The sequence below is a fragment of the Pongo abelii genome, chromosome 5 (assembly GCF_028885655.2).
Source record: "Pongo abelii isolate AG06213 chromosome 5, NHGRI_mPonAbe1-v2.0_pri, whole genome shotgun sequence".
NCBI classification, from domain to species: Eukaryota; Metazoa; Chordata; class Mammalia; order Primates; family Hominidae; genus Pongo; species Pongo abelii.
Genome location: NC_071990.2, coordinates 109,934,966 through 109,961,855, shown reverse-complemented (window position 1 = coordinate 109,961,855; position 26,890 = coordinate 109,934,966). Strand labels below are relative to the sequence as shown.

At 41.1% G+C, this 26,890-nt stretch overlaps 1 protein-coding gene and 1 pseudogene across 7 annotated transcripts in view; one reads left to right on the top strand and one right to left on the bottom strand.

Moving 5' to 3' along the window:
- ARMC2 (armadillo repeat containing 2) overlaps window positions 1–23,544 on the bottom strand; it is a 125,564-nt gene extending 102,020 nt beyond the window's left edge. For 3 of the 7 annotated variants that reach the window (XM_024249093.3, XM_054557968.2, XM_054557966.2), the window contains exons 1-4: window positions 23,376–23,544; window positions 17,403–17,663; window positions 13,639–13,711; window positions 2,716–2,887 (exon numbers count right to left, since the gene is read on the bottom strand). In XM_024249093.3, coding sequence (XP_024104861.3) covers window positions 2,716–2,887; window positions 13,639–13,711; window positions 17,403–17,663; window positions 23,376–23,527 — 658 coding nt within the window. In that variant the 5' untranslated portion in view covers window positions 23,528–23,544. The other 4 variants (XM_054557964.2, XM_054557965.2, XM_054557963.2 and 1 more) reach the window with 4 other exon arrangements.
- On the top strand, window positions 15,181–17,185 carry LOC112133742 (small ribosomal subunit protein eS12-like; annotated as a pseudogene).
- Window positions 23,545–26,890: the final 3,346 nt, after the last annotated feature.

The window sequence follows — 26,890 nt, the reverse complement described above, 5'->3', positions numbered from 1 at the left end:
CTAAGCCACTGGGGAAGCACTGAGGAGGAGGATGGTGGGCAAAGCACTCATCTCTGTGGTCACTTTCACATCAGTGTGTACCTCAGCAAGCAGCAGGGTTTTCTAGTGTGCACTCCCAAAAGTTAAAAATGCATGAAACACATACACAGTATTCAACCTCACAAGCAAGAACACAGAATAAAAAACAAGGTATGAGTCCTCGCACCAATCCTGCCATCCTGTTCAGAAGTGCCCTTCACCTCCAGGTCCCAGCCCCTCTCATCTTGGCAAGCCCTTTGCTCCTGCAATTACCAACCCTTTCTGATTTACCTGAGCTGACATGGGACTCGGGTGGGGAAAAGCTCCTCAGGTGATTCTCATGGGCAGCTACAGTTGAGAACTGCTGTTGGTGAAAAAACCTACACCACATTGTCTCTCCCTTTGGTAAACCCTATCTTTTCACTACAAGTACAACACAGCTGGGTGTGTTTTCCATATTCTGAGGCGCTGGGCAGTTCTGTGACCTCAGCTCCCTCCAACTTCCCTTGATCAGCCACTTTCCAGCCACTGGACTTCCGGGTCCTCCACCACCGGCACTTGCTCTCGTGCCCGGTCATTGCACTCGCTTTTCCTTCCCTGTGGACACTTGGTCCATGGATTTTTACATGGCTGCCTTCTTCTCATGAGGCACCTTCCTATTCAGCTGCCAGCTCCTCAAAGATACCTTTCAGAGCCACCTGAGCTAAAGCAAATTACCCCACCAGTCACTCTCGAGTCCATTATCTTGTTTATCTTTTTCAGAGCATTCATCAGCACTCAAATTCTCTTACTTATTTGTTCTCCTGTTATTGTCTATCTCCTCTCACTAGATTATAAGCTCTCTGAGGACAGAACTTTGTTGGCCTAGAATGGTGCCTGGCACTTAGTAGGAGTTCGATAAATATCAGACCGACTGGCAGTGTAAGAAAGGAAACAAATCGGGACATCAAGGTAAAGCAAGTTGCCTGATGATCTACTTGGTCACGGCATCACAGCATGAGGTACACACCCTGCACGTCCTCATTGTCCTGTCTTTTCTCTTCTCTTTTCTTCCTTCCTCCCTCCCTCTCTTCTTTTTCTTTTTCTTCTTTCCTTTTCTTTCCTTTCCTCCTTTCCTCCCTTCCTTCCTTCCTCCTTCCTTCCTTCCTACCTTCCTTCCTTTCTCTTTCTCTTTCTTTCTCTTTTTCTTTCTTTCTTTCTTTCTCTCCTTTATTCTAACTCTTCAGCCACATCAGGGACCAGACAGGCAAGTGAATGGCACAGGCTGGGGACATGGTGACCGCAGATCATATCCTGGCCACAGAATGGAGGTACCACTCAGCTCCGATCATGCCCCATTGTGGCCGCATGGAATGGGGACCCAGTGTTGCCAGATTTTCTGATTTTTCACAAGAAGCCATAAATCTGGATTCTTCCATGAGATTCTTCTACCTTTTAAATGTTGGAAATGAATAAAAAAAAAAATACTTGTCCGTCAAGTATGATGCTCAGGTGGGGGCTGTGATCTTTGGTACGTATCTTCCAGGCTCTCCCCATCTCTCTGTGACTGTAAGCCTATCTCTCTTCATCAAATCTTGTTGATGGAGGGAGAACCAGTTCTGTCAGCTCCTGGTAAAGTGGTTTCCCAACTTTTTTTGACCACACACAGTCAGAAATCAGTTTGTAATATGACCCTGAACACACACTGAAGACCGAAGTAAAGTCTCTTGAAGCAAAACTTACCCCTATTGTGTGTTATGTATTCTGACATTTTCTATTATATTCTATTCTACTTCATTTTTTAAAAATGCTGGTGTGATCCACTAAATTGATTGTCATCCCACTTCTGGGTCCTTTTCCACAGTTTGAGAAACCCTTAGTATGCCCTGGATGGGGAGTGATTCCAATTGTTAGTGGGACTCCTCAGGCTATGATCTTTAGCCTCTCTGTTCCCAGGTTTAGGTGCCTGGCAGCAATTCTCAGGCAGTAGGAAAAGTCCTGTTCAAAGTTTGCTTACATGCTCACATGGGAACAGAAAGGCATTCTCAAAGAAATAAGCTTAATGTGCATTATAAGAATCTTATCATTTTCATTAATTTCTAATAAAATTAATAACTTTTTGAACTCTAATTTAAAAATCATTTATTTCTGATATACATGAACCATCCACTAGGGAATACTTATCCTAATATTCTTTTTTTTCTTTTTTGTTGAGACAGTCTTGCTTGTCACCCAGGCTGGGGTGCAGTGGCATGATCTCAGCTCACTGCAACCTCCACCTCCTGGTTTCAAGCAGTTCTCCTGCCTCAGCCTCCCAAGTAGCTGGGATTACAGGCATGTGCCACCACACCCAGCTAAGTTTTGTATTTTTAGTAGAGACAGGGTTTTACCATGTTGGCCAGGCTGGTCTCGAACTCCTCATCTCAGGTGATCTGCCCGCTTCGGCTTCCCAAAGTGCTGGGATTACAGGCATGAGCCACCGCGCCCAGTCACTTATCCTAATTTTCTTTTCCTACCAACTGTGATATTTTGGTATTCCTTATAAGCACCCAGAAAAATATATGAACAATGTTTCTTAACCAGCTTTTGCCCAATATTAACTCTTAGTTAATATAAAAATCATCCAGGTTTAGGAAAAATCATATAAAAATAGCTTTTGTGTGCAAATTCAAGAAGCATGCCTGTCCCCAGAGATTACAGGATGTTACATGGCCTTACAGTTGGAGGGAGGAAGGGATCTGTCCGGCAGAAGGGCCCGCTGGGAGGCAGCCCTGAATAAGCGAGCCCTGGCGCTGCTTACTCTTCTAATCTTCGCAGGGTCCGCTGGGGGCTTAGGAAAGGAAAAGCAGGAATCCTCCTCTCTGGTGGGAGATGCTGGAACTTTCGGTTTCTGGAAAGAGATTTTTTAAATAACTGGAATGACTTTCTGCGTCTCAAATAACACTTACCTCAGAGCTGGCCACAACCCTTCGAGAAGAGCACAAGGCCTATCTGCCTGGCTTCATCTTGGCTTCCTGATTCTACCAGCTCACTGACTCATCTTACATAATGTGATATATGTATATACAAAGCACTTTAAATTATTTTTCTCAATCACATTGTATTAACTACTCTGCTGTGCTGTTAGCATACTTGAGTAAAACAGTTTACCCACACTAGCAAACAGATATTATCTGTATAAAAGACTACAAAATCGGCCGGGCGCAGTGGCTCATGCCTGCAATCCCAGCACTTTGGGACGCCGAGGCAGGTGGATCACTTGAGTTCAGGAGTTCAAGACCAGCCTAACCAATATGGTAAAACCCCATCTCCACTAAAAATACAAAAATTGGCTGGGCATGGTGGCGCGTGCTTGTAGTCCCAGCTACTCAGTAAGCTGAGGCAGGAGAATTGCTTGAACCCGGGAGCTGGAGGTTGCAGTGAGCCAAGACTGCACCACTGTATTCCAGCCTGGGTGACAGAGCAAGACTCCATCCCCTCAAAAAAAAAAAAAGACTACAAAATTACATATGGCATATTCAACATGCTTTAAAAATTTCTGAGTACAATTCAGTTCAGAAAACATTTATTTTATTTTTTTTTTTTTTTTCTTCTTTTATTATTATTTATTATTATTAAACTTAAGGTTTTATGGTACATATGCGCAATGTGCAGGTAAGTTACATATGTATACATGTGCCATGCTGGTGCGCTGCACCCACCAACTCGTCATCTAGCATTAGGTATATCTCCCAGTGCTATCCCTCCCCCCTCCCCCCACCCCACAACAGTCCCCAGAGTGTGATGAGAAAACATTTATTGAGTACCTATATGTACCAAGAATTATGTGGAATGTAAGTGGTACATTTACATATTTGGGATGCCACAAATGTATTTTTTTAATGATACCAAAATTTTTAAATGTTAGGTGAAAAAGTCATAAAACATAAAAGCAAGAAGTCGTCTCGGACTTATGAAAGTGTTTTATTTCTATTTATTGATTGATTTATTTATTTTGAGATGGAGTTTCACTTTTGTCACCCAGGCTGGAGTGCAATAGTGCAATGGTGCGATCTCGGCTCACTGCAACCTGATTCAAGTTTTTCTCCGGGTTCAAGTGATTCTCCGGCCTCAGCTCCCGAGTAGCTAGGATTAAAGGAGCTTGCCACCACACCCAGCTAACTTTTTTTTTTTTGAGATAAAGTTTCGCTCTTGTTGCCCAGGCTGGAATGCAATGGCACAATCTTGGCTCACCACAACCTCCACCTCCCGGGTTCAAGCGATTCTCCTGTCTCAGCCTCCCAAGTAGTTCGGATTACAGGCATGCATCAGAACACTTGGCTAATTTTTTTTTGTATTTAGTAGAGACAGGGTTTCACCCTGTTAGTCAGACTGGTCGCGAACTTCTGACCTCAGGTGAGCCACCTGCCTTGTCCTCCCAAAGTGCTGGGATTACAGGCGTGAGCCACTGTGCCCAGCCGAAAATGTTTTATTTTTTACATCTCAGAAATTCTATGCTGATACTCCCTATTTTTTCCCCCATCTTTTCTTAAGCGTCGATGCTGATACTCTTAGTAGAGGAACATTACTAACAAAATTCTAATTCCTTAAAAACTTCTAAAAAAACACCTGCACCAAGTTCTGTGCCACCCAGAACTCCCTCTAATCTGAGTGGCCTCTGACCTGGTGCCAGACCCTCATAGGGTGACTAAGCTCCTCGTTTTAGAGTTGCCTGGTGGTCTTATCCTTCCTGCCTCCAATGTCAGCACAGTTATTTGCCTATGAAAGAACAACCTTATGGCAGCAAGTGCTTTTAGCTCTAACCAAAAATAATCAAGTTAACATTCCTAAAGTCACTTCCATAACATGTGAATGAGTGAGTCACTATCCAATAAGTTAATCAACAAATTTTTGAAACATCCAGTGTGAAATTCAAGTCATATAATTTGGAAAATTGGGTGAAGTCATTTATCACGTATGACGCATAATCCCAAACACTTGTTTTCTCACATACATGAATAGAACACAGACATCTATATTAGGGTGTTTCTTCCAAGAAGTTGTTCATTTCAATAATGATGACATTCTTCAAAATGTTTATTTCCTCTTGTTCATTTGTATTTAGGATCAATTTATAAACCAGACCAAAAAAATTATTCTATGATATTAAAGACATATTTTTCTAACACAGTTAGAAAAAAACAGTAAATAAAATAATCATCATAATATGGAAGAAAGCATAAATCACTTTTGGAGACCTGGAGAAGGACCCACTCACTAGTTATGTGAACTTGTGCAGGCCATTTACTTCTCTGAACCTGCCCAGCTATAACACAGAGACAGTAGTCCCCTTCTTACAGGGCCATTCCCATAAACACAATTCCTATTATGGAAGCTCAAGAAATGCCAGTTCCCTTCCCCATGTTAAGTTGCTCACCCTTTATTTATCAGGTTTGGTTCCAAGTTACTTTTAACTCCTCTCAAAAGTCAAGGCCCTAGCCTCTGACAGAGGCTTGTTAGAATTAAGATATTGGATTCTGAGGGGTCTGTTCTGAAGGAGGTAACACTTGTTTGTCTGCATAAATTGCACTATATTTGTTTAACAAATAATCACTTTACTTTTTAGCCTCCCCACTTTGTTGCAAAATAATCACAGGAATGTTACTTAGGCCATGAAGCTAATAGGAACAGAAAAGCTAAGACTGTAATACAGGAAAATAGGTGTTTTCTGTGCAATTATGAAAAATGAAATATAGAGGTTAATCTCAGTTTTGAAGATAGAAGTGTGGTTTTCTTAACTCAAAACGTCTGTATTCTGCAGGTACCCTGAAACTGAAACAAAGATCAAGAAATCTGCCAAATAACAATCATGCAGACAAAGTAAACGGCTCCTTCTACAGACACCCAAACTGTACTAAATGAAAGATCTTTTTTTTTTTTTTTTAAAGACAGGGTCTCATTCTGTCACCCAGGCTGGAGTGCAGTGGTTCGATCATGGCTCACCGCAGCCTTGACTTCCTGGTCTCATGCAATTCTCCAGCCTCAGCCTCCTGAGTAGCTGAGACTACAAGCATGCACCACCACACCCAGCTAATTTTTTATTTTTTGTAGAGACAGGGTCTCCCTATGTGGCCCAGGCTGGTCTCAAACTCCTGAGCTCAAAAGCTCTCCTGCCTTGGCCTCCCAAAGTGCTGGAATTACAGGCATGAGCTACCACACTCAGCCAAAAGATTTTATAAAGAGGGAAAATATGGTTTGGAAAGCAAATTTCCCCACAAGAGAGTCACTGAATTTTCTCTGCAGGGCAAGATAAAAGTCCCACAAATGCTCCTTAATAAAAGGCATTATTTTCTTAGTGCAAAATTAGTAACTGTATAATAAAAATTCAGTTCCATTTTACTACTGACATTTAATAAATTATGTGTCCCATTTAAACACGCATCTCATGGGACTACTTAGAATACAAAGGGACAGATGTAAAGCATTTTTAATTCTTTAAGAGAAAACAACTAAATGACTCAGCAATTTCTTTTATGCCAAGTTCTACAAAATGTTCTTTCACGCTGTGGAGTAAAATGACTTTTATAAAGAAAAACAGCAAACATGTTTCTCTTATAAAATTCAAACAATTTTAGAAATCACAGAATGTTGCAAGTAAGTTTAAATTTTCACCTGAGGGCTAGGTGTGGTGGCTCATGCCTGTAATCCCAGCACTTTGGGAGGCTGAGGCGGGTGGATCACCTGAGGTCAGGAGTTCAAGACCAGCCTAGCCGACATGATGAAACCCCATCTCTACTAAAAATACAAAAATTACCCAGGCATAGTTGTACATGCCTGTAGTCCCAACTACTCAAGAGGGTGAGGCAGGAGAATTGCTTGAACCCAGGAGGCGGAGGTTGTACCACTGTACTCCAGCCCAGGTGACAGAGGGAGACTCTGTCTCAAAAAAAAAAAAAAAAAAAAAATTCACTTGAGAACATTAACTACCTCACATTTTGTTTCACGACACTAACCCATGACTTGAGTATAATCAAGGACACAGACACAGTCATATTTTAAGGTCTGTTCTGGCTGGTGAACCTGTTAGAGTCCATTGAGGACACACAGTCTATTTCCATAGGACAACCCCGTCAAAGAAGACACAATACATAGAACGTTTAAGGTATCCATCAGGCTGACCACAATTCTTCCAAGCACCGTCACCCTGGCCAATTTCTGCCCCGGCTCTTCCAGATCACCCAACAGGGTCTCCCCCAATCCTATGTGACAACTGGAAAAGGGAGTTCAGGACATCTCACCCCAGAAAGGTGCTCACAATTTAATCTGTAAAGCAGCAGACCACACACACACATACACAAACACACACACGCAACAAAAGACACCTTGAAAGTCAGAAAGCAAATATTAAACATTCTTGCAAGCAGCCAGGCGTGGTGGCTCATGCCTGTAATCCCAGCACTTTGGGAGGCCGAGGCAGGTGGATCATAAGGTCAAGAGATCGAGACCATCCTGGCCAACATGGTGAAACCCCATTTCTAGTAAAAATACAAAAATTAGCTGGGCATGGTGGTGGGCACCTGTAGTCCCAGCTGCTCGGGAGGCTGAGGCAGAAGAATCACTTGAACCCGGGAGGCAGTGGTTGCAGTGAGCTGAGATCGTGCCACTGCACTCCAGTCTGGTGACAGAGCGAGACTCCATCTCAAAAAAAAAAAAAGAAAGAAAGAAAGAAAAAATTCACACAAGCACAGAACCTTTGTGATGCGGCAGTTCTGTGTGCGCTTCTATTACTATGATTTTCTCCACAGGTACACTGGGGTCCTCTGTCACTCTTGGCATGTGACTCACTGTTGTAATGTCACCATTTGCTTCAGCAATCGCGAAAAAAAAAACACTGCTTTGGCTCTACTCTACTTGTCTTACCCTGGATCGCCCATCCCCAAGGTTTATATGAGTTCCTAGGTCCCTTTCTTTCAAAAATATTAAATTTTGTTTCACTTATCAATTACCTGGAGCTTGGTTATGTGGCTCAAACTAATCCACGCTGTCAGAAGTGGGGCTGGTAATTGCCCAGAGGAGGCAGTGGCTGAGAGGGGCCATGGTGGCGGATTCTGAGCCCAGAAATGATCAATTTGATGATGCTGGCAGCGATCTATTTTTTCCTTTTGAATGCTGGTTACTGAGTGTGTTTAGTTTGTGTAAATGTATCAAGCTGAATTCTTCTGTGTCAATAAAAAGTTGAATAAAAACATTTGGGGTTTACATAACTGGACTCGGTAAGTTTAGGAAACCAAGAAAATTCTATTTTGTTGTCTAAAATAATGATGAAAGACAACACTTCCTGTGTATTCACATGATCACATCTCTTTTCTGACTTTATGCAATTCAAAGCAAGAGAGCAGTTATCTCTGTGTGAACAAATTTGAACACCATCTAACTAGAGTAGAAGAAAAATGGAGTAACTATCACCCAACTGCCCCAGGTCTCAGTGCTCTTGTGGAGCAGCCGGGAGCTGCTAAGAAGGAAAAAAGATGTAAGCTGGCACACCTATATAGCAGGTAGATATAAACGTTAATGAAAGACAACAAATCAGGCGGGCATGGTGGTTCATGCCTGTAGTCCCAGCACTCTGGGAGGCCAAGGTGGGCGGATCACTTGAGGCCAGAAGTTTGAGACCAGCCTGGCCAACATGATGAAACCCAATCTCTACTAAAAATACAAAAATTAGCCAGGTGTGGTGGTGCACACCTGTACTGAGCCAAGATCATGTCATTGAACTCCAGCCTGGGTGACAGAGCAAGACTCTGTCTCAGAAAAAACAAAACAAACAAACAAAAAAACCCCTACAAATCAGTGTTTCTGCTAACAGGAACCCCCTGGGCCAGTCGGGCTGGGCAGGGCCTGAGCAATCAGGAACCACAAGCGTCAGCTCTTCCTCTTCGCAGAAGCACTGGGCAGTCCTGAGTGTGGGCAGCCCATTGCCCGCTGGAGGGTGTGTGTGTGTGCCAGATAGGATGGTGAGAAAGAGAGAGAGGGTAGCTGTACAAAAGCAGCGTTGAGCTAATCTGCTCAATGTAGGAGCTGAAAGACTACTGTCTGAGTCCCTGTTCCCTGACTGACTGCTGGTGGAGGAATTGTTAAAAGGCAAACTGGTCTGAAAAGTGTCCTAGATCCAAAAAGCACTGACATTCAACTGGTTAGGTCCTCACAAACTCTTTCAGCAAATGTGTCCCTTAACTGTGAGACACTCCTCTGCCATTCTCTCTCCCTCTCTCTCCAGTTATCTCCCTCTCTCCACTCCCTCTCCCTTCCCCTATCTCTGCCCTTTGCCAATTTAGTGGTTATCAGAGGCAAAGAGTTCTTTAAAAAAATGAAGTGATAAAGAAGAAAAAAGGTGGAAGGTCACGTAGCATGGGGCCATTTTCAGAATTTTTTGACTGGGGGCCCCAAATTTTAATTACTATTTAAAATGAAATGTACTTAAGACCCTCACATAATCCACAATAACAACAACAACCACAATCTCAAATTAAGCAGTCATTTTCCTTAAAATGGGAACTTCTTAGACTACTTTTACTTTGCTTTTTGGTTTTGTTTTTTTGTTTGTTTGTTTGTTTGTTTTTGAGATGAGTCTCACTCTATTGCCCAGGTTGGAGTGCAGTGGCACAATCTTGGCTCACTGCAACCTCTGCCTGCTGGGTTAAAGTGATTCTCCTGCCTCAGCCTCCAGAGTATCTGGGATTACAGGCATGCACCACCACACCCGGCTAATTTTTATATTTTCAGTAGAGATGGGGTTTCACCATGTTGGCCAGGCTGGTCTCAAACTCATGACCTCAGGTGATCTGCCCACTTCAGCCTCCCAAAGTGCTGGGATCACATGCATGAACCACCGCGCCTAGCCGTCTACTTTTACTTTGAACATAGCGTCCAACCATTCAGAGGTATGGAAATTTAAGTTCAATGACCCTAAACAGATAAATGCCTATCTTGTCTTAGCCCAACAGCTAATCCTGCAGTCCAAGAACTGTACCAGTTTGACAAGGACCAGGTTATCTCTAGAAAATAAGATTCTTTTTAAGGGACGGGTAGACCCAAACTGAGTCCCAAACTGAGTGAGTCCCCAAAAAACTATAGTAATATTAAAAGCAATTTATAGGAGTCAAACTACAGAATCATAGAATAAAGAGCCACTCTACAATAAGGTAGAGCCACCGAGCTGCCGAACTGGGTCCTCAGGCTGTAGCTGGCTCAAAACCCAAGTGGTTCCCAAGGTTGTAGACATTAACAAGCCATGTGTCAACAATAGCGGGTAAATTATTTCTTGCAATATTGGTTCGTGCTTGCTATCTTGGGATCTTATTTTTGTCATCTGCAATATATGAACAAGTATAATCTTCCTCACAGAGGCATTCTGATAAATACTTTAAAAATATAAGATACATTTTGAGGCAATTGGGGTCATTTGGACATGGACTATACATTAAATGATATTACTGAGTAATGATAATTTTCTGAGCTGTAATGATGGTATTGTGGTTATGTAGGACTGTCCTTGTTCATATGAGATGCACACTTAAATTTTTGTGGATGAAGTATCACAATGTCTGCAACTTACTTTCAAATAGTTCATCCAAAACAAACATACATACAAGCATGTGTGTGCGTGCACACACACACATAAACACACATACACAGAGTAACAGAAATTGAGAAGCGCTTGACTAACATACCAATCTCATAGAGCCTAGGGAACTGGTATCACCAAGTACTTCTGGTAGCAGAGGTAGAAGGGAAGGAGTGGCTAAAGTAAGGAGGATTGGCTGAAAATCTGTGTAATTCCATCCTTCCCAGCTCCATGCAGTCAGGCTACTGAAGCCAGAAGAAGATGGGTTTATTCTCTCTAAAGAAGGTAAAACAGAGGGTCTTCTTTAATTGAGGTCAATAAGTAAGGGTACTATTACTATAAGTACCCTTATCGTTGAGTGTCAGAGTACTTATTATAAACATGGATGTTAACTGAATATTTATATCCTAAATGCTGGGCATTCTCCCTTCTTCTTGCACCTGGAAGCTAGCAACCAGACTTTAACATCCAGGAAAAAGCGTGGAAGATACTTCTTTACAGAGAATATGACTTGCCCGTAAGAAAAGTCCTGAAGATACTGCCACTGGGGTGTCATCAACAACACAGCCCAGTCAGATCCCCCTAACTACAGGTGTGGGTAGATACCTCCTATAGGTTGACCAACCCAATCCACACGCCACTACTCTTTTTTTTTTTTTTTGAGATGGAGGCTTGCTCTGTCGCCCAGCCTGGAGTGCAGTGGCGCAAACTCAGCTCACTGCAAGCTCCACCTCCCCGGTTCAAGCCATTCTCCTGCCTCAGCCTCCTGAGTAGCTGGGACTACAGGCGCCTGCCACCACGCCCAGCTAATTTTTTGTATTTTTAGTAGAGACGGGGTTTCACTGCGTTAGCCAGGATGGTCTCAGTCTCCTGACCTCGTGACCCGCCCGCCTCGACCTCCCAAAGTGCTGGGATTACAAGCGTGAGCCACCGTGCCTGGCCGCCATTACTCTTAAGAGCAGCCAAACAAACAGCATGAGGCATCAGAGGAAGCCTCTAGTATAAAAAGCAGAGACAAAAATGCAACAGAGACTATAAAGGGAGAAGAAAACTTAGTTAAAATATCAAAACTACCACTAAGATACTCAGATAACATGCTACAACCATGAAATAAGAACAGACTACTATACAAAGAGATAATGTAGAGGGAAAAAACTTTTGAAAATCAAAAATGTGATAGCAGAAATGAAAAAAACTCAAAGGGATCAGAATACAGTCTCTTCCACAAAAAGATGTGAAACAGAAAAGAGAGAAAATAAGAAAACTGAAGTGTCAGTCCAGAAAGTCCTACATCTTTTTTTTTTTGAGACGGAGTTTCGCTCTTGTCGCCCAGGCTGGAGTGCAATGGTGCAATCTCAGCTCACTGCAACCTCCACCTCCCGAGTTCAAGCAATTCTCTTGTCTCAGTTTTCCTAGTGGCTGGGATTACAGGCATGCACCACCATGCCCAGATAATTTGGTTATTTTTAGTAGAGACAGGGTTTCACCATGTTGGTCAGGATGGTTTCGAACTCCTGACCCCAGGTGATCTGCCTGCCTGGGTCTGCCAAAGCGCTGGGATTACAGGCGTGAGCCACCACGCCCGGCCAGGAAGTCCTACATCTGAATAATAAATTCTAGAAAGAGCAAACAGAACAAAAAAGTGGGTAAGACACTATGATGATATTAAATATTCAATTAATATCCATGTTTACTGAAAGGCATGAAATTCCACATTGAAAGGGCCCTTCAAGTACCCACCATGATTGATAAAAATAGACTCATACAAAGGACCATTGTTATTAAATTTCAGATCACTAGAAACAGAGAGAAACATCCTACAAACTTCCAGAGAAGAAAAAACAGGAATCAAGGTTTCAAATAATTTACTTCCCATGTACCCTTTCTCAAGAAACTATGGGAGGTAATGCTCTACCAAATCACAGTAAATCAAGAAAGAGGACTTGAGACATAGGAACCAGGAAAAACCCAGCACAAGAAGGAGAAGCCATCTCCCCAGGAGGATGGTGAGGGGCACCCCAGGAGAGCTGTGCACCAGGTGCTCAGGGAAAGTGGTTGGGCAGGATGTGTGAAGAGTTCTCCAAGGAGGTAAATCCATAGAATGCCTCATGTGCCATAAAAGGTGATTAAGGCCACTGGGGATGAGTTTGGGGCTGAAATACTAATAATACAAAACTTAAAAAGTAAGGCAATTATTAATGCCAGAGAAAACAAAAAGTGGTGCAGGAAAGGAGAATTTATCATTAATTCAAGTCTCAGCTACGAACAGGGTTTATGTAATCACAGTCAGAGAAAACAGATCTAACCAAAGTTATATCTATATGGGAGTAATAGTGGGGATAGAAAAGGTGAACGCATTGTGATAAGAGGCAAAAAGACAGACAGAAACTAAATCTTCATCTTCCTTAGAAGTCATTAGATAATTCCTCAAGCTCATAAGTCAGAAAGCAGCAAGACAGTGTGGCATTGGGAAGTCTGGATGTAAATCCTAAAAGGATGTGTCAAAAGAGCTTAAAGTGAAAGCCACTGAGGAGGGAACAATGAAGAATAAGGGGACAGGAGACCACTGGATTTTTGTTAGTTTTTTTGTAATAAATTTTTGAATACATATATTTATATGTAAATGTGTATATATAGAGAGACTACATATAAATACATAAGATTTTTATATATGTATAAGATATATAACTTTAATATAAATTATACATATAATTTTTGTATATATAACTGTTAAGAAAATAATACATATGTATAACTAAGAAAGCAAAAATATTGTGAAATATTGCTTACCAAGTCATTATATATTTTTAAAATTCTTCTTTATTATCAAACTATAGGTAAATTATAGAAGTATTTCATTAGATATTACCCACTACATTTGAACAATATAAAAGAATCTGTTTTCATATTAAATTATTAGTCTATTTAGGTGTACATGATAATTATCATAGCATATATAAGTACTGATTCCAAGTGTTTTTGGCCAATTTCATTTCACAACATAGTATAAATTACTGGTGGTTATACAAAGTACTCACCAGCTCTAGTGGACTAAGACGTGCGCCAGAGATAGGCCTGGAATCAGATGACTCAAAACTGGATGCATGGAGGCTAGCATAAAAGGTGCAGAGTGTTAGTTTGTGAAGAATTCTTTATTTATAGTATATATTAGTTAACTCTAGCTAAAAAACAAGTAAAAGGCTGCAATGCATAAACCTTGAGGAAAAAATGTTTAATATTATTGTACTTAAAATAGTTTATTAACAAGTCTTTTGATTACTTTCAGGAAGTTTAAAAAATACTGAATAATGAAAAAGAAGAAGTGTATAGAGGAATTTTTTTTTTTGGAATTTTTTAAAAAGCTTTGTTCATATCACTTTATAAAGCTGGTATGGCACAACCGCTAGTAACCATTCCATTCCAAAGTAACTTCCTGAACCAATATTTGTAATTACTTTTAGGAATCTTGAACAAAAGTCAAACTTAAAAAGACAACTACCTTGAAAATCAATCAATGTACTCTATCACACCACAAGCTAAAGAAGATACAGAAAATACAAGCTAAAGAGGATACATATCAGCAGATACAGAAAAAGCATTTGGCAAAATCCAACACTCATTCATAATAAAAATTCTTAGCAAACTAGGAATAGAAGAAAACTTCTAAGAATAACTACAAGAAACCTACAGCTAACATCATATTTTATGGTAAGAAAGAGTTTTCCCGCTAAGATGAGGAAGAAGGCAAGGATGTCCCCTCTTACTACTGCTTTTCAGTATCATACAGAACATCCCAGCTAATGCAATAAGACAAGAAAAAGAAATTAAAAGCATACAGATTGGGAAGGAAGAAATAACTGTTTGCAGATAACAGGATTATCTATGTAGAAAATCCTAAAGAACTGACAAAAAGCTCCTGGAACTAATAAGTGATTATAGTAGGGTTGCAAGATACAAGGTTGGAAACTGAAATGAAAACACAATATCATTTATATTAGCACTCCAAAAACTAAATACTTAGTTATAAATCTAACAAGATATGGATGAAATCTAGATGAGGAAAGCTACAAAACTCAGTGAAAGAAATAAAAAAACTAAATAAATGAAGAGATCTTCCATTTTCATGGCTAGGAAGACTCAATATTGTCAATATGTCAGTTCTTTCCAACTTGATCTATAGATTCAATGCAATCTCAGTCAAAATCCTGGCAAGTCATTTTGTAGATATTGACAAACTGATTCTAAAGTTTCTATGGAGAGACAAAAGACCCAGACTAGCCAACACAATGTTGAACAAGAACAAATTAAAAGGGCTGACACTCCCTGACTTTAAGATATATTATAAAGCTACAATAATAAAGACAGTATAGTACTGGTGAAAGAATAGACAAATAGATCAATGGAACAGAATAGAGGGTCCAGAACTAGACGGACATAAATACAGTCAACTGATCTTTGACAAAGGAGCAAAGGCAATACAATGGAGAAAACATAGCTTTTTCAAAAAATGGTGCTGGGCTCTTTCGCAGAAGTGGAGGCTCAGTGTATTCAAGATCCACCTTCACTTATAACCCATTGCCATGGCTGAGGAAGACACTGCTGCTGGAGGTGCAGTGGATGTTAATACTGCTTTAAAAGAGGTGCTGAAGACCACTCTCATCCAGGACAGCCTAGCACAAGGAATTTCCGAAGCTGTCAAAGCCTCAGAAAAGAGCCAAGCCCATATTTGTGGCTTTCATCTAACTGTGATGAGCCTGTGCATGTCAAATTGATGGAGGCCCTTTAAGCTGAACACCAAATCAACCTAATTAAGGTTGATGACAAGAAACTAGGGTAATGGGTAGGTCTCTGTGAAACTGACAGGGAGGGAAACCCCATAAAATGGTTGGTTGTAGTTGTGTGGTAGGACTATGGAAAAAATCTCAAGCCAAGGATGTTATCAAAGAGTACTTCAAATGCAAGAAATTAACAAGCAAAACTTTGGCTCACATTCCTAGAAAAAAAAAAAAACAGTGCTGGGACAACTGGACATCTACCATCTACATGCAAAAACAAAAACAAAAACAAATAAAAAACAAACCTAACACCCTTTACAAAAATTAACTCAAAATGGATCACAGACCTAAATGTAAAACTACAAAATCCCTAAAATATAACATAGGACAAAGTCTAGAAAACCTTGGGTATTGCGAAGACTTTTAATATACAACACCAAAAGCAAGATCCATGAAAGAAAGAATTGATAAGCTTGACTTCATTAAAATTAAAATTTTCTGCTCTGCAAAAGACTCCATCAAGAGAAGAAGAAGAAAAGCTGCAGAGCAGGAGAAAACATTTGCAAAAGACATGTAAGATAATGAATTGTTATCCAAAATACACAAATAATTCTTAAAATTCAACAACACCACAAACAACCCATTTAAAAAATGGGCCACAGACCTTAACAGACACCTGACCAAAGAAGACATACATACGTAAAAGAAGTATATAGAAAGATGCTCCACATTATACGTCCAGGGAAAGTAACTTAAAACAATGAGATACCACTATACACTTATTAGAATGGCCAAAATCTAGAACACTGACAATGTCAATGCTGGCAAGGATGTGGAGGAACAGGATCTCTCATTCATTGCTGGTGGGAATGCAAAATGATACAGCCCCTTTGGAAGACAGCTTGGCAGTTTCTTACAAAGCTAAACACAATCTTCCCATATGATCCAGCAATCATGCTCCTTGGTATTTACCCAAAGGAGGTGAAAACTTGGCCGGGCGAGGTGGCTCACGCCTGTAATCCCAGCACTTTGGGAGGCGGAGGCGGATGGACCATGAGGTCAGGAGATCAAGACCATCCTGGCAAACATGGTGAAACCCCGTCTCTACTACAAATACAAAAAGAAATTAGCTGCGTGTGGTGGCGGGCGCCTGTAGTCCCAGCTACTTAGGAAGCTGAGGCAGGAGAATGGCGTGAACCTGGGAGGCAGAGCTTGCAGTGAGCTGAGATCGTGCCACTGCACTCCAGCCTGGGCAACAGAGCAAGACTCCATCTCAAAAAAAAAAAAGAAAGAAAACTTATGTCCACACAGAAACTTACACGTGGATGTTTATAGCAGCTTTATTTGTAATTGCCAAAACATGGAAGCAAATGAGATGTCCTTCAGTAGGTGAATGGATAGATAAACTGTGGTACATCCAGACAATGGAATATTATTCAGCACTAAAATGAGCTATTCAAGCCATGAGAAATCATGGAGGAAACTTAAACGCATATTACTAAGTCAAAGAAGCCAATCTGAAAAGGTGACATACTGTATATTCCAACTATATGACATTCTGGCAAAGGCAAAATCGTGGAGACAGTAAAAAGATCAGTGGTTGCTAGGGGATGAGGGAAGGAAGTGAAAAATAAGCAGAGTGAAGAATTTGTAGGGCAGTGAAACTACTCTGTATAATACTATAATAGTGGTTACATGGCATCAGAAATGTGTCCAAACACATAAAATGTACAACACCAAGAGTCAACACCAATGTGAACTACAGCCTTTGAGTGATAATGGTGTGTCAAATTATGTTCGTCGATGGTAACCAATGTACCACTCTGGTGGGGGATGGTCATAAAGAGATGCTGCAGATGTGTTGTGGTAGGGGGTAATCTCTGTACCTTCCACTCAATTTTGCTGTGAACCTAACACTGTTCTAAAAAATAAGTCTATTTTTAAAAGCTATCCATAAGTAGAATTAAGGGAAGGTACAACCTGGTGCTTAAATATCTGAATGAACATGAATGTGAAATGCCATATACCTGAAGGAGGAAGGAGGTCTATTTTCTGATGTTCTCGAGGATGCAGGTCCGAATAGTTTTCTTTGAGCTTCCTGTGGTGTAAATGGCCTTTGGGTTCTAACTGTTCTTAATGCATTTCGTGCTTCACTTATGATTTCTGCACTGGTCTTCTGCTTGCACGCTGAAGGTCGATAAAATGGATCCAGTTTTCCTAACATTTTATCATTTGGAGACAGCATCTTTCCTTTGAAAGTAAAATATTCTTCAGATAGACACCACACCCTGCAAATACATGGTACAAAAACCATCAACTATTTTTGTCCAGGACTTTATAAAAATGAATGCTTAAGCCCATCCATATACTAAATCATTCCTCTATATTAAGCTTTTAAAAATCTGAATGAATTTTTAATTAAAAATCCACCAAGCAGTTAGAAGGTTAGGATCTGAGAACAGCTCTCAAAAATGTAGAGAGGAAAATTTCCTCAAAAATATACAACTGAGGAAAAAGATGTGCAGGGAAGAAAACCAGGATGAAAGCTAAACCCAGAGAGAAAGACTAATCATGAAAGAAGACAGAATAGGAAGAGCGAATCATCTCATGGTCTTCGGCCTACAAAAAACACTGAGGGTTCTGTTAAATGTTTACAGTTTCCTTTTCTTCCCCACTGCCCTCCACACTAGTGATACTATAAAGTTATATTTTAGACAGAAATGTTGTATTTCTAAAGGACACTTGATTTTGCAACAAACCTCAGAGAATGGTTCGGCCCCACATTTGTCCGTGATATAACTGAATGAATTGATTCAACTCACCTATAATTTGAGGTAATGACCTAAGTAAATAAATACCAAACATCAATACCAACTGATCCTTGCCCAAAACCCCTTTCTGAAAGAGTTAAAGTCATTACAAGGGCCATGAGAATGCAGACCCTTCTCAAATGATGGTGTGTTCCATGGAGACAAATATAAACTTTAAAATAGGACAGATTTTTAAAATGTAATTCTAATGAGTACATAGCATTAGGTGTTTATTTCTTTAAAAAAACTCAAACCCCATAAAATGTCATATCTCTAGAGAGACAGAGATCTATGTGAATTTTTCACCTATTTCAGCTGCCCAATTTTAGAACAACTTCTGCAAAACAGAAAACTGCTTTGTGACACATGCTCCAGGAAACTAAAAAGATTCCATTTCTATAAGTAGAATCAACAGGTGATTCCTTAGACAAATGAAGATTTACTACATTATGATTCTAAACGTTGTTACATAACAACAGACAACAAGAACATTTGTTTAGTTATACGCAGGCCCCACCACAAGAGTTTCTGATGAAAACTATAAACAATATGTCATACTTTTCATATGGAAATGCCAGGTGTTGAGTTAAAACAGTAAAAAAATTACTTGATAAGCAATACTATTTTAGGAATTTTTGATACAGGATTTTGAATTTAAGTACAGTCTCTACAATTATGTTCATTAATATAACTATCAAAAACGATGAGAGGCCTAGTACATTTTATTTCTAATACTTTTGAAATGATTGGCTTTTACTTTAAAATATTCAATGATAATTATTTAAAATAGATACACAATTTTTTATATCTACATATATGTATATTATTTTTGGATGCACAATACAAATTCAGTCCCATAACATCTAACTTAAGCGGCCATGACAGGTTTGTTGGTCTGTTTCTAAAAGACCTATTGCAGTAAGAAATTATGCCACTAAGTGAGAAGAGGTTTCTGTATAATAAGCAGGCTTCTTCCAGAGCCTAAATCAGGTTTGCCACCCCTTTGGCCTCACATGGCACTAATAAGTCTAACAATGTCCAAAAGTAATCTGGCAAATCTAATAAAGATTAGAGAAAGTTCTGTGGGGAGTAATAATGGACTCTCACTCCTGACCTAAGGTTCTCTCTGGCTATCTTTGAGTTTGTATTAAAAACTATACTCCTCCAGAGAGTGATGAAGCAGGAACATTTACTCAGATGAAATTCTAAAAATTCTGTGAACTACCTGGGGGCATACAGGAATTTAGAATGACCAAATACTATACTGACAGAAACAATGTAGATACAGGGCTAAAAATATTTTTGTCTATATATTTTTACCAAAAATTCTAATACAACTTTCTCTATTCTTCTTCTTTTTTCCACCAAATCTCACTTTAACAATTATATTGTGAGAAACTTGTACAATAATGTAAAATCTGCACAATGTTACGATCATATATTTTCACGAAATCAATCATGGAAATATTTAATAATACATGTGAACTGACCTAGAAGAATTAGAAGTGGGGCTTTGGGGGGAGGATTTTTAAATTGATATTTGTTAAACTACAAATTATCATAGATGGTTTTTGCCAACTTGAAAAATTAATCACTCAGGACCTGAAAGCTTATCTACTTAAAGTATACCCGAACCATAACACAATAGTTCTACAGAAATTCTAACTTTACAAAATTTTCCTGCCAAGTAGAGCAAATCCATTCAGCTAGTAGTATTGATTAACTGTTTCCTATGTGTAAAGCCCTCTGCTTAGATCTCTGGGAAACACAGAAGAGGAAACACAAAGAGGAATAAAAGACCGTCTTCACTCTCAAGCAAGAAGAACCACTAATGTGAGATAAACATTTACTTTAACACCAAGCACTGTGCTAAGTACTCTTGACTGCATTATCTCAATTAACCCCACAACAATTTTGCAAGGTGGATAGAATCTTTTTAAAAATAATGATAATAACTAGAGATGAGGTCTCACTATGTTGTCCAGGCTGGTCTCAAACTCCTGGGCTCAAGCTATCCTCCTTGGCTTCTCGAAGTGCTGGGATCACAGGTGTGAGCCACCATGTAATCCATGGTCTGGACAGGGTCTTAAGCAATAGGAAAAAAAAAGCTATGATACATGCCCACAGATAATATTCAAACTCTTCTTACCCACTAGATGGGTGGTAGGAGGTGGGGCACTTAGAGGCATTGGGGCTGCAACTATTAACCCACTCACATAGAGACCCCAATATTTACCCAACAGGAGCAGCCTTCTTGGTATGTACCAGCTGAGTATTTACCCTGCTTATACTCAAATGATTTAAATACAAGGTAGAAACTGATGGCAGCAATAAAAAAAATAGAGTCAAATTATTTATGTGATCACAAAGGAAGAAGAGATTTCTGATTGGGGGAAGACATCAGGTAGACTTCCTGGAAGAGGTGGTGCTTGAGCTAGGTTGTGAAAAAAGGGCTGAATTTGAGCAAGTGGCAGTGGCTGGCACTGGAGCTGGAGTAGAGAAGGAAGTTCCAACAAAGTCAGCAAGTGAGCCAATGCAAAGCATCAAGACATACAGAGTGTGTGTGGACAAGAGGGAACTCTGAAAATGGCGATTGGGGCTGAACCAACTAAATTAAATGGCAAGAAATTAAAAGTTGATGAGCAGATCAAATACAACATTTTGAGGGATGATGTGATCTGGCAGAGATGGGCAGGAAGGAAAGGAGGGCAAAGATCAGAAGTAGTGAAATCAGACAGTTTTTATGTAATCACCCAGCTAACTCTCAAAGGTCATTTCCTCAAGGAAGCTTTCCTGGACATGCCTCTCCCACCCTGCTAGCCTGAGTTAAGTGCCCCTCCTCCAGACTCCACAAGGCCCCGGGCTGTTCTCTGCCACTCCACTCTCCCACTGCGTTAGAATTCCCTGTGCATGTGGTGTTGGCCCGAGACTCTCCGCCCCAACCGTCCACGTGAGGCACAGCTGAAGGTCAACACTTACATAATCACTAGACTCCATTTTTAAATATAGACTTGAGCTAAGACAGTTTCAGATGAAGGCTGCATAGTTTCTCTAACTGGTGATATTTGTTACAGTGAATTATGAAATCTGGACCTTATTTCAAATCTGATTCTTGATGTTATGTGGTCAGATGAGTTCAGATTTAGCCTCCTTTCTCTGTCTTGCCTTTATTTCAAGTTGCCTGGCATAGAGTAGGACTCAATGTTGTGATGAATAAGTGAAGAACGGAAAGCCTGAGACACAGGAGTCAAGGTGAAGCAGAGGTTAGAGGAGAGATGAGAACAAGTGAGGTGCACTGAGAACAGAATTAACAGGATTTGGCATCCATGATTCCAGGAAGAGGCCAGAAACAACACTGTGTATGCAAACCTAGGGGAGCCAGAGGGCAAGGGACCTTTTAAAAGAAACAGGAGGAGAAGCAGACTTAAAGAGGAAAGAAGAAAGAGGCTGAGTTCTGTCTTGCATCACACTATCCCGAGTCCATGGTAGCCACAGGACCTCTAGAGGGTGAACACCACCAGCAGTAGGAAATTTCAAAGTGAAGAACTTTTTCTTCAACAAGATATTTCTTATTGGTCTGGGTGAAAGTTCAGAGTCATAATTTATAGAAGTTTATAACTAATTATAAAGACCTGTCTTTATCGTTGCTGCTAATAGCCACCGGAACCAGAGCCTTCTTGCTAAATGCAACACTGCGCTACCAGGATGTCTGCAACAGGGGAAAAGCAGGCCAGCTTCACAGTCTTCCCTGCAAATCAAATACTCAGGACCCTTCCATAACTCTGAATCATTTTTGTATTAATATGAGTATCCAAAGAGGCAGTGGTTAAGTGCTTAGATGCTGGAATAAGGGTTTAAATGCTGACAATTCACAGCCATGTGACCTTAGGCAATGCCTCTAATATCTCTAAGCATCAGTTTCCTCATCTATAAAAGGTGGATAGTAATAATAATTGCCTCATAGGATTGTTTGAAGAATTAAATGATATAATACATGTAAAGTTCGTTAGCATGGTGCTTAAAAAATGTTAATATTTTTAAATATGGCCCTTAAAGATGTTAACAATTATTGCCCAAGTGCTACATGATAAAAGGATACAGCAAAATCATTTCCACGAATGAAAAACAATATTTAAAAAAAGAAATTGCAAAAGAGAGAATGATGTTTGTTCAGTGTTTCTATACATAAGTTTTTTTATTATTATTATACTTTAAGTTCTAGGGTACATGTGCACAACGTATAGGTTTGATACATAGGTATACATGTGCCATGTTGGTTTGCTGCACCCATCAACTTGTCATTTACATTAGGTATTTCTCCTTTTAAAAGGCGGGTGGTGGTACTTGCCTTTATGAAAACAGATAACTTTTATTAAGCATTTTATTGAACATCGGCTATGCCAAATCAACATCAACAACTAACCAGAATCCCACAGATTAAGAAACCAGGATAAATATAATAAATGGTGCTTGCTTTTCAACCAAATTAAAGTATAATTATTATAAATCAGGGTGGGACGTAAGATCTGTTGTGTTACTTGTGGGAATGGATCACAAAAGGCATTATGTATACACTCCATGATTTTAAAGTATGTTAAATATTGTTACACAGACATTTTTATTTATTGAGGCCCTGTGGCCTGGAAGTGCCCAGATATAAACTGTATGACTCTGGCCCGGTCACCGCCTGCCTAGACAAAGCCCCTTAGTCTACCACTCTCATTCAACAAATATTACTGGGCTTCTTATTAAGCACCACGCACTTGGGTAAGTGCGACAGTACATAAATAAAAGACAACCGCTCCGGACCCCTGACAGCATGCACAGGGCACTCATCGCCTCTCTACCCCATCCGAGGACACACAGGCGGACGACGGCAGGAGGGGTCCCCGGGGAGCCGCAGGGGACACCTCACCTCCCGCGCGGACAGCGGCTCCCCTACCCACTGCAGTGCCCGCTCCTCCACGGTCCCGGCCAGGGCAGAGCGCAGCAGCAACCTCACCCCGCCCGGCCTCCCTCCCACTTCGCCCCGCCGCCAGCGTCTCCATGGTAACCGTACACAAACTACCTCCCGCCGCCGCCCGGGCAGCCAGACTGCAGGGCCAGGCCGCTGCAGGGTGGGCGGAGCGGGCCGGGGAATGAGCTTGGCGAGGGCGCAGGGAAGGAGGCTTCCGACCTGACCCAAAGCACCTGTGATGAGCACTGGAGATAGCAGCGGCTGCGAGGTTCAGCTCATCCTCCGGCTCTCCTCGGGCAGCTGCCAGGGAAGCAGCACTGGAGCTGGCGGGGTAGCCCCAGGGCGCCGCTCGGCCACTGGGCCTGCGCGGGTCCCGCCAACGCATGCGTAGAAGCTCCGAGGCGTGGCAACGGCCGGAGCGGGTGGGAGGAGCCTGGAGAGGGCTGGAGGCCGGGAGGTGAGATCAGAGCAGGCGTCATGGGCAGGTGTCCGCTTTTAGTTTAGCAATTTGCCGAACCACATTTGTTGCTCCCCTGCCGGATCCCAGCACCTCTGTTAAATAACAGGCAGGACGGAAGCTTAATGCTTGCGGGTAAGAAGGATTTACTGGCTCAGGTTAGGGCCCTGTATAACCTGGAGCCACTTGCTGAGCCTCTGTTTCCTGCGATGTCAAGTGGCAGGAAATATTAATAATAGTACCTAGGTAGGTCTTGGGCTGTTATGAAGACTGCATGAGAAAATAGATGTAAAGCGCTATGCACGTGGCAATCAACGAATATTAAACTGTTGGCTGTTATTAAGCCTTTGCATTTGTAGAGCCCTTCAGAGTTCGCAGAGTGTAAGCACGTAATCGTACCTTCTGAGTCTGAGGTAGGCAGCCTGGCGTCCCCATCCGCAGGAGAGGAACTGGGGGCCTGAGGTGTAGTGAGCAGGAGAAGGAGATTCCAGTCTAGGACCCCGTGGCCAATCGTTTTTTGTTCGTGCATCATCACAGTTGAACGGCAAAAAGCACTCCATTTATGTGTTTCTAGTTTAAATTCCCTTCTCTCCTATTAGACCATTAGCAACACTGTACAGTGTTAAATACAAGTGAGATCATAAGCACTCTCCATTCAGGTTTGCACCACGTTTTATAAATATGGGGATTTTCCAGCTGAAGTGCTGTTTGTCATCAACATTGGGAAAATGCCACTTCCCTTGGTGCTAAGCATCTTGTAAAGAATAATTAAATTGAAAATATTTTTGAGCACATACTCTGTGTAAGGCATCGTGCCAGGTGGGAAATGATACTAACCTGAACTAAAGGAATGTAAATATTCTTCAAAATACTCAAGAGGATTTCGAACATAACAAAATAAATACCTATTCATTGATTGGATAATTTTAGGACCCGAAACAAAATATTTTATGTTCTTCAGGATTATTTTCCAGTGACTCAACATGACTTATATCAACAATTCGCGTTTACTGGTCAGTGGACTCCACTGTGGAAATGGACTGTTGCCCGTTTTACATAAAACTATGTGTTTTGAATTCACAACTTGTGAGATGTGATACAATGCCACTTTATTTTGGTCTCTTGCTGTCATTTTAAAATTTATTCAGTGCTGGTTATCTTCTCCTGTCCCTGGATGGAAAGAAAGTTGGGGGTAAAGCCCTGGATTTTTCTGCTCATTCTTAGATAACTGACAGTCTTGTTGTAACTAAATCTCAACCACAGCTTCATTTCAAAACTATAATGTTGGGTGCAAGATATAAACAAATGCATCAAACTTCAAAAAATCTTCCTCCCCCATTCCAGCCCCGGGCTTAAGGTCTCTAGCTGGCCTTCCCTGAAGGGGTGCACTAGGCTTAGGCTTGTCCCCCACCCCCACCCGCCCCCCTATTCACTAGAGGTTGTTTAAGGCCCAGCTTGGATCAAACTGGCAGTGAGGAGGAGGAGGAGAAGGAAAGAGATGGAGCATTTCTTCCTGGAGTTGAGCAGCTTCAAGCTTGCTGTGCTGGCTTATGGTTAAAGCAGCTCATGTAGGTCTTTCCTGGTCCTTTGGAGTCTCCCACTGATGGGGACCTCCCTCCTGGAGGCTCCTGAAAATCCTAAAAACCCAGGATTTATTCCAGATTTCAGTGCCCCTTTAGATAGGTCCCAAGGGAAACCCCACATATCTGTTATCCTAGTGACTCTGAGAGCTCAGGCCTGTCTGGGTGCAGCCCCTTCCAGGCTCCCATAGGAGGGAGCTTTAGCTTATCCAGGAGTGAGTCAGGCTCCAGTTCTCCAGGCCACCTAACTACAGTCTCTGGCAGTCCCAGGCCCCTGAGGAAGCCCCTCTCGCTGGCTTGAGATGAAGGGCATAGCACCCCACACTCCTTTCTCCAGAGAAGTTTCCCCACACATCTTCCCTTTCCACTCTCTGACCCCTTATTTTCTGACCCCTTATTTTTAGCCTCAGCCTGGGTGAGGGGTTGAGGGGGTCTTAGGTTTCTTTGTAACCTGCCCTATGGAGACTCTGCCTCACCTCACTTGGAACTGATGATTACATAATTACCGTCTCAGTGGAAACATCAGCCTAAAAACCTCTGGTACAGCCAATTACTAGATGTGGTCTTGCACCCTAGGATCTTGGTCTAAAATAGACCATGAGCAAGCTACTGGAACCTGATGCTACCCAACTCAGCTGGCCAGGAAATATCTGCCGGGCAAATTAGCACAATTGAAAAGAATGACACGGGCAGAATTAGAGGAAGCAGTTATTTGAAGCAATGAAGCTCCCCAGCTTACCTCACTGAAGAACACTATATGAGAAAATACTTAGGCTGTCACAGCAGTGGCGTATTATACTGACCTGGCTGTTTCTCAACAGTTACCTGATGGCTATTTCACAGAATTTTACATCGGTTTTGTAAGTGGCATTGCTTTAGAAACAAAACTGTTGACATGTTTCATATACTTTGGAGAGATTAAAGAGGAAGACAAAGTATTATAAGTATCTGACATTTATAAAGCAGTTTATGGTTTCCAAATTGCTTTTATTTGGAACACTTCATTTCTTTTATCTAATTTGGAGTTTACAATAAGCCTGGAAAGTAGGTATCTCAATTTGAGATGGAAGAAAACTGAGGTTCAGGGAGGTGAAGTGATGAGCCCACAGGAACATAGCTAGTAAAAGGACCTTGAGATCTGGGGTTCTTGACGCCCAAGTTCAGTACGCCGTGCTGCTATTATACATGCATTTTGCCCCCAGCATGGAAAGGTAGTTTCTAGGTTACTGAAGGTGTCAAGCTATGCTCTTTATTTCCTCCTCTCACTTATCCCAGAGTATTTGCTGCATGGGGCTATAGGGATCAAGAGGAACTGAAGAATCTTTACATTCACTTGAAAATGCCTTCTGAATTTCTGGATTTTGAATTAAAGCAAGAATTATATAGGCAGGAGATTGGGTAATGATACAATCTTATGCAGTCTTAGATGCAAAAATTGTAACAGAATGATGAACTCATAGATGCTTTTTATCCACAGACTCTACTAGTAGATTTTACAGTTTATATCATAGTTTCTATCACATACACCTCTTATTTAATATCTATAGCTCATCCTAATTTACCTATTAGATATATTCTTGAAAAGATACAGGTTAAATAAATACTTCTTTAATGTTCACAATTCCCCCCACTCCCCCCCACCCAGTGATTTTTATGACTACAACTGAGCTGTGACTCACAGGGGGAAAAAATACTTCTGGCATGGAATGAA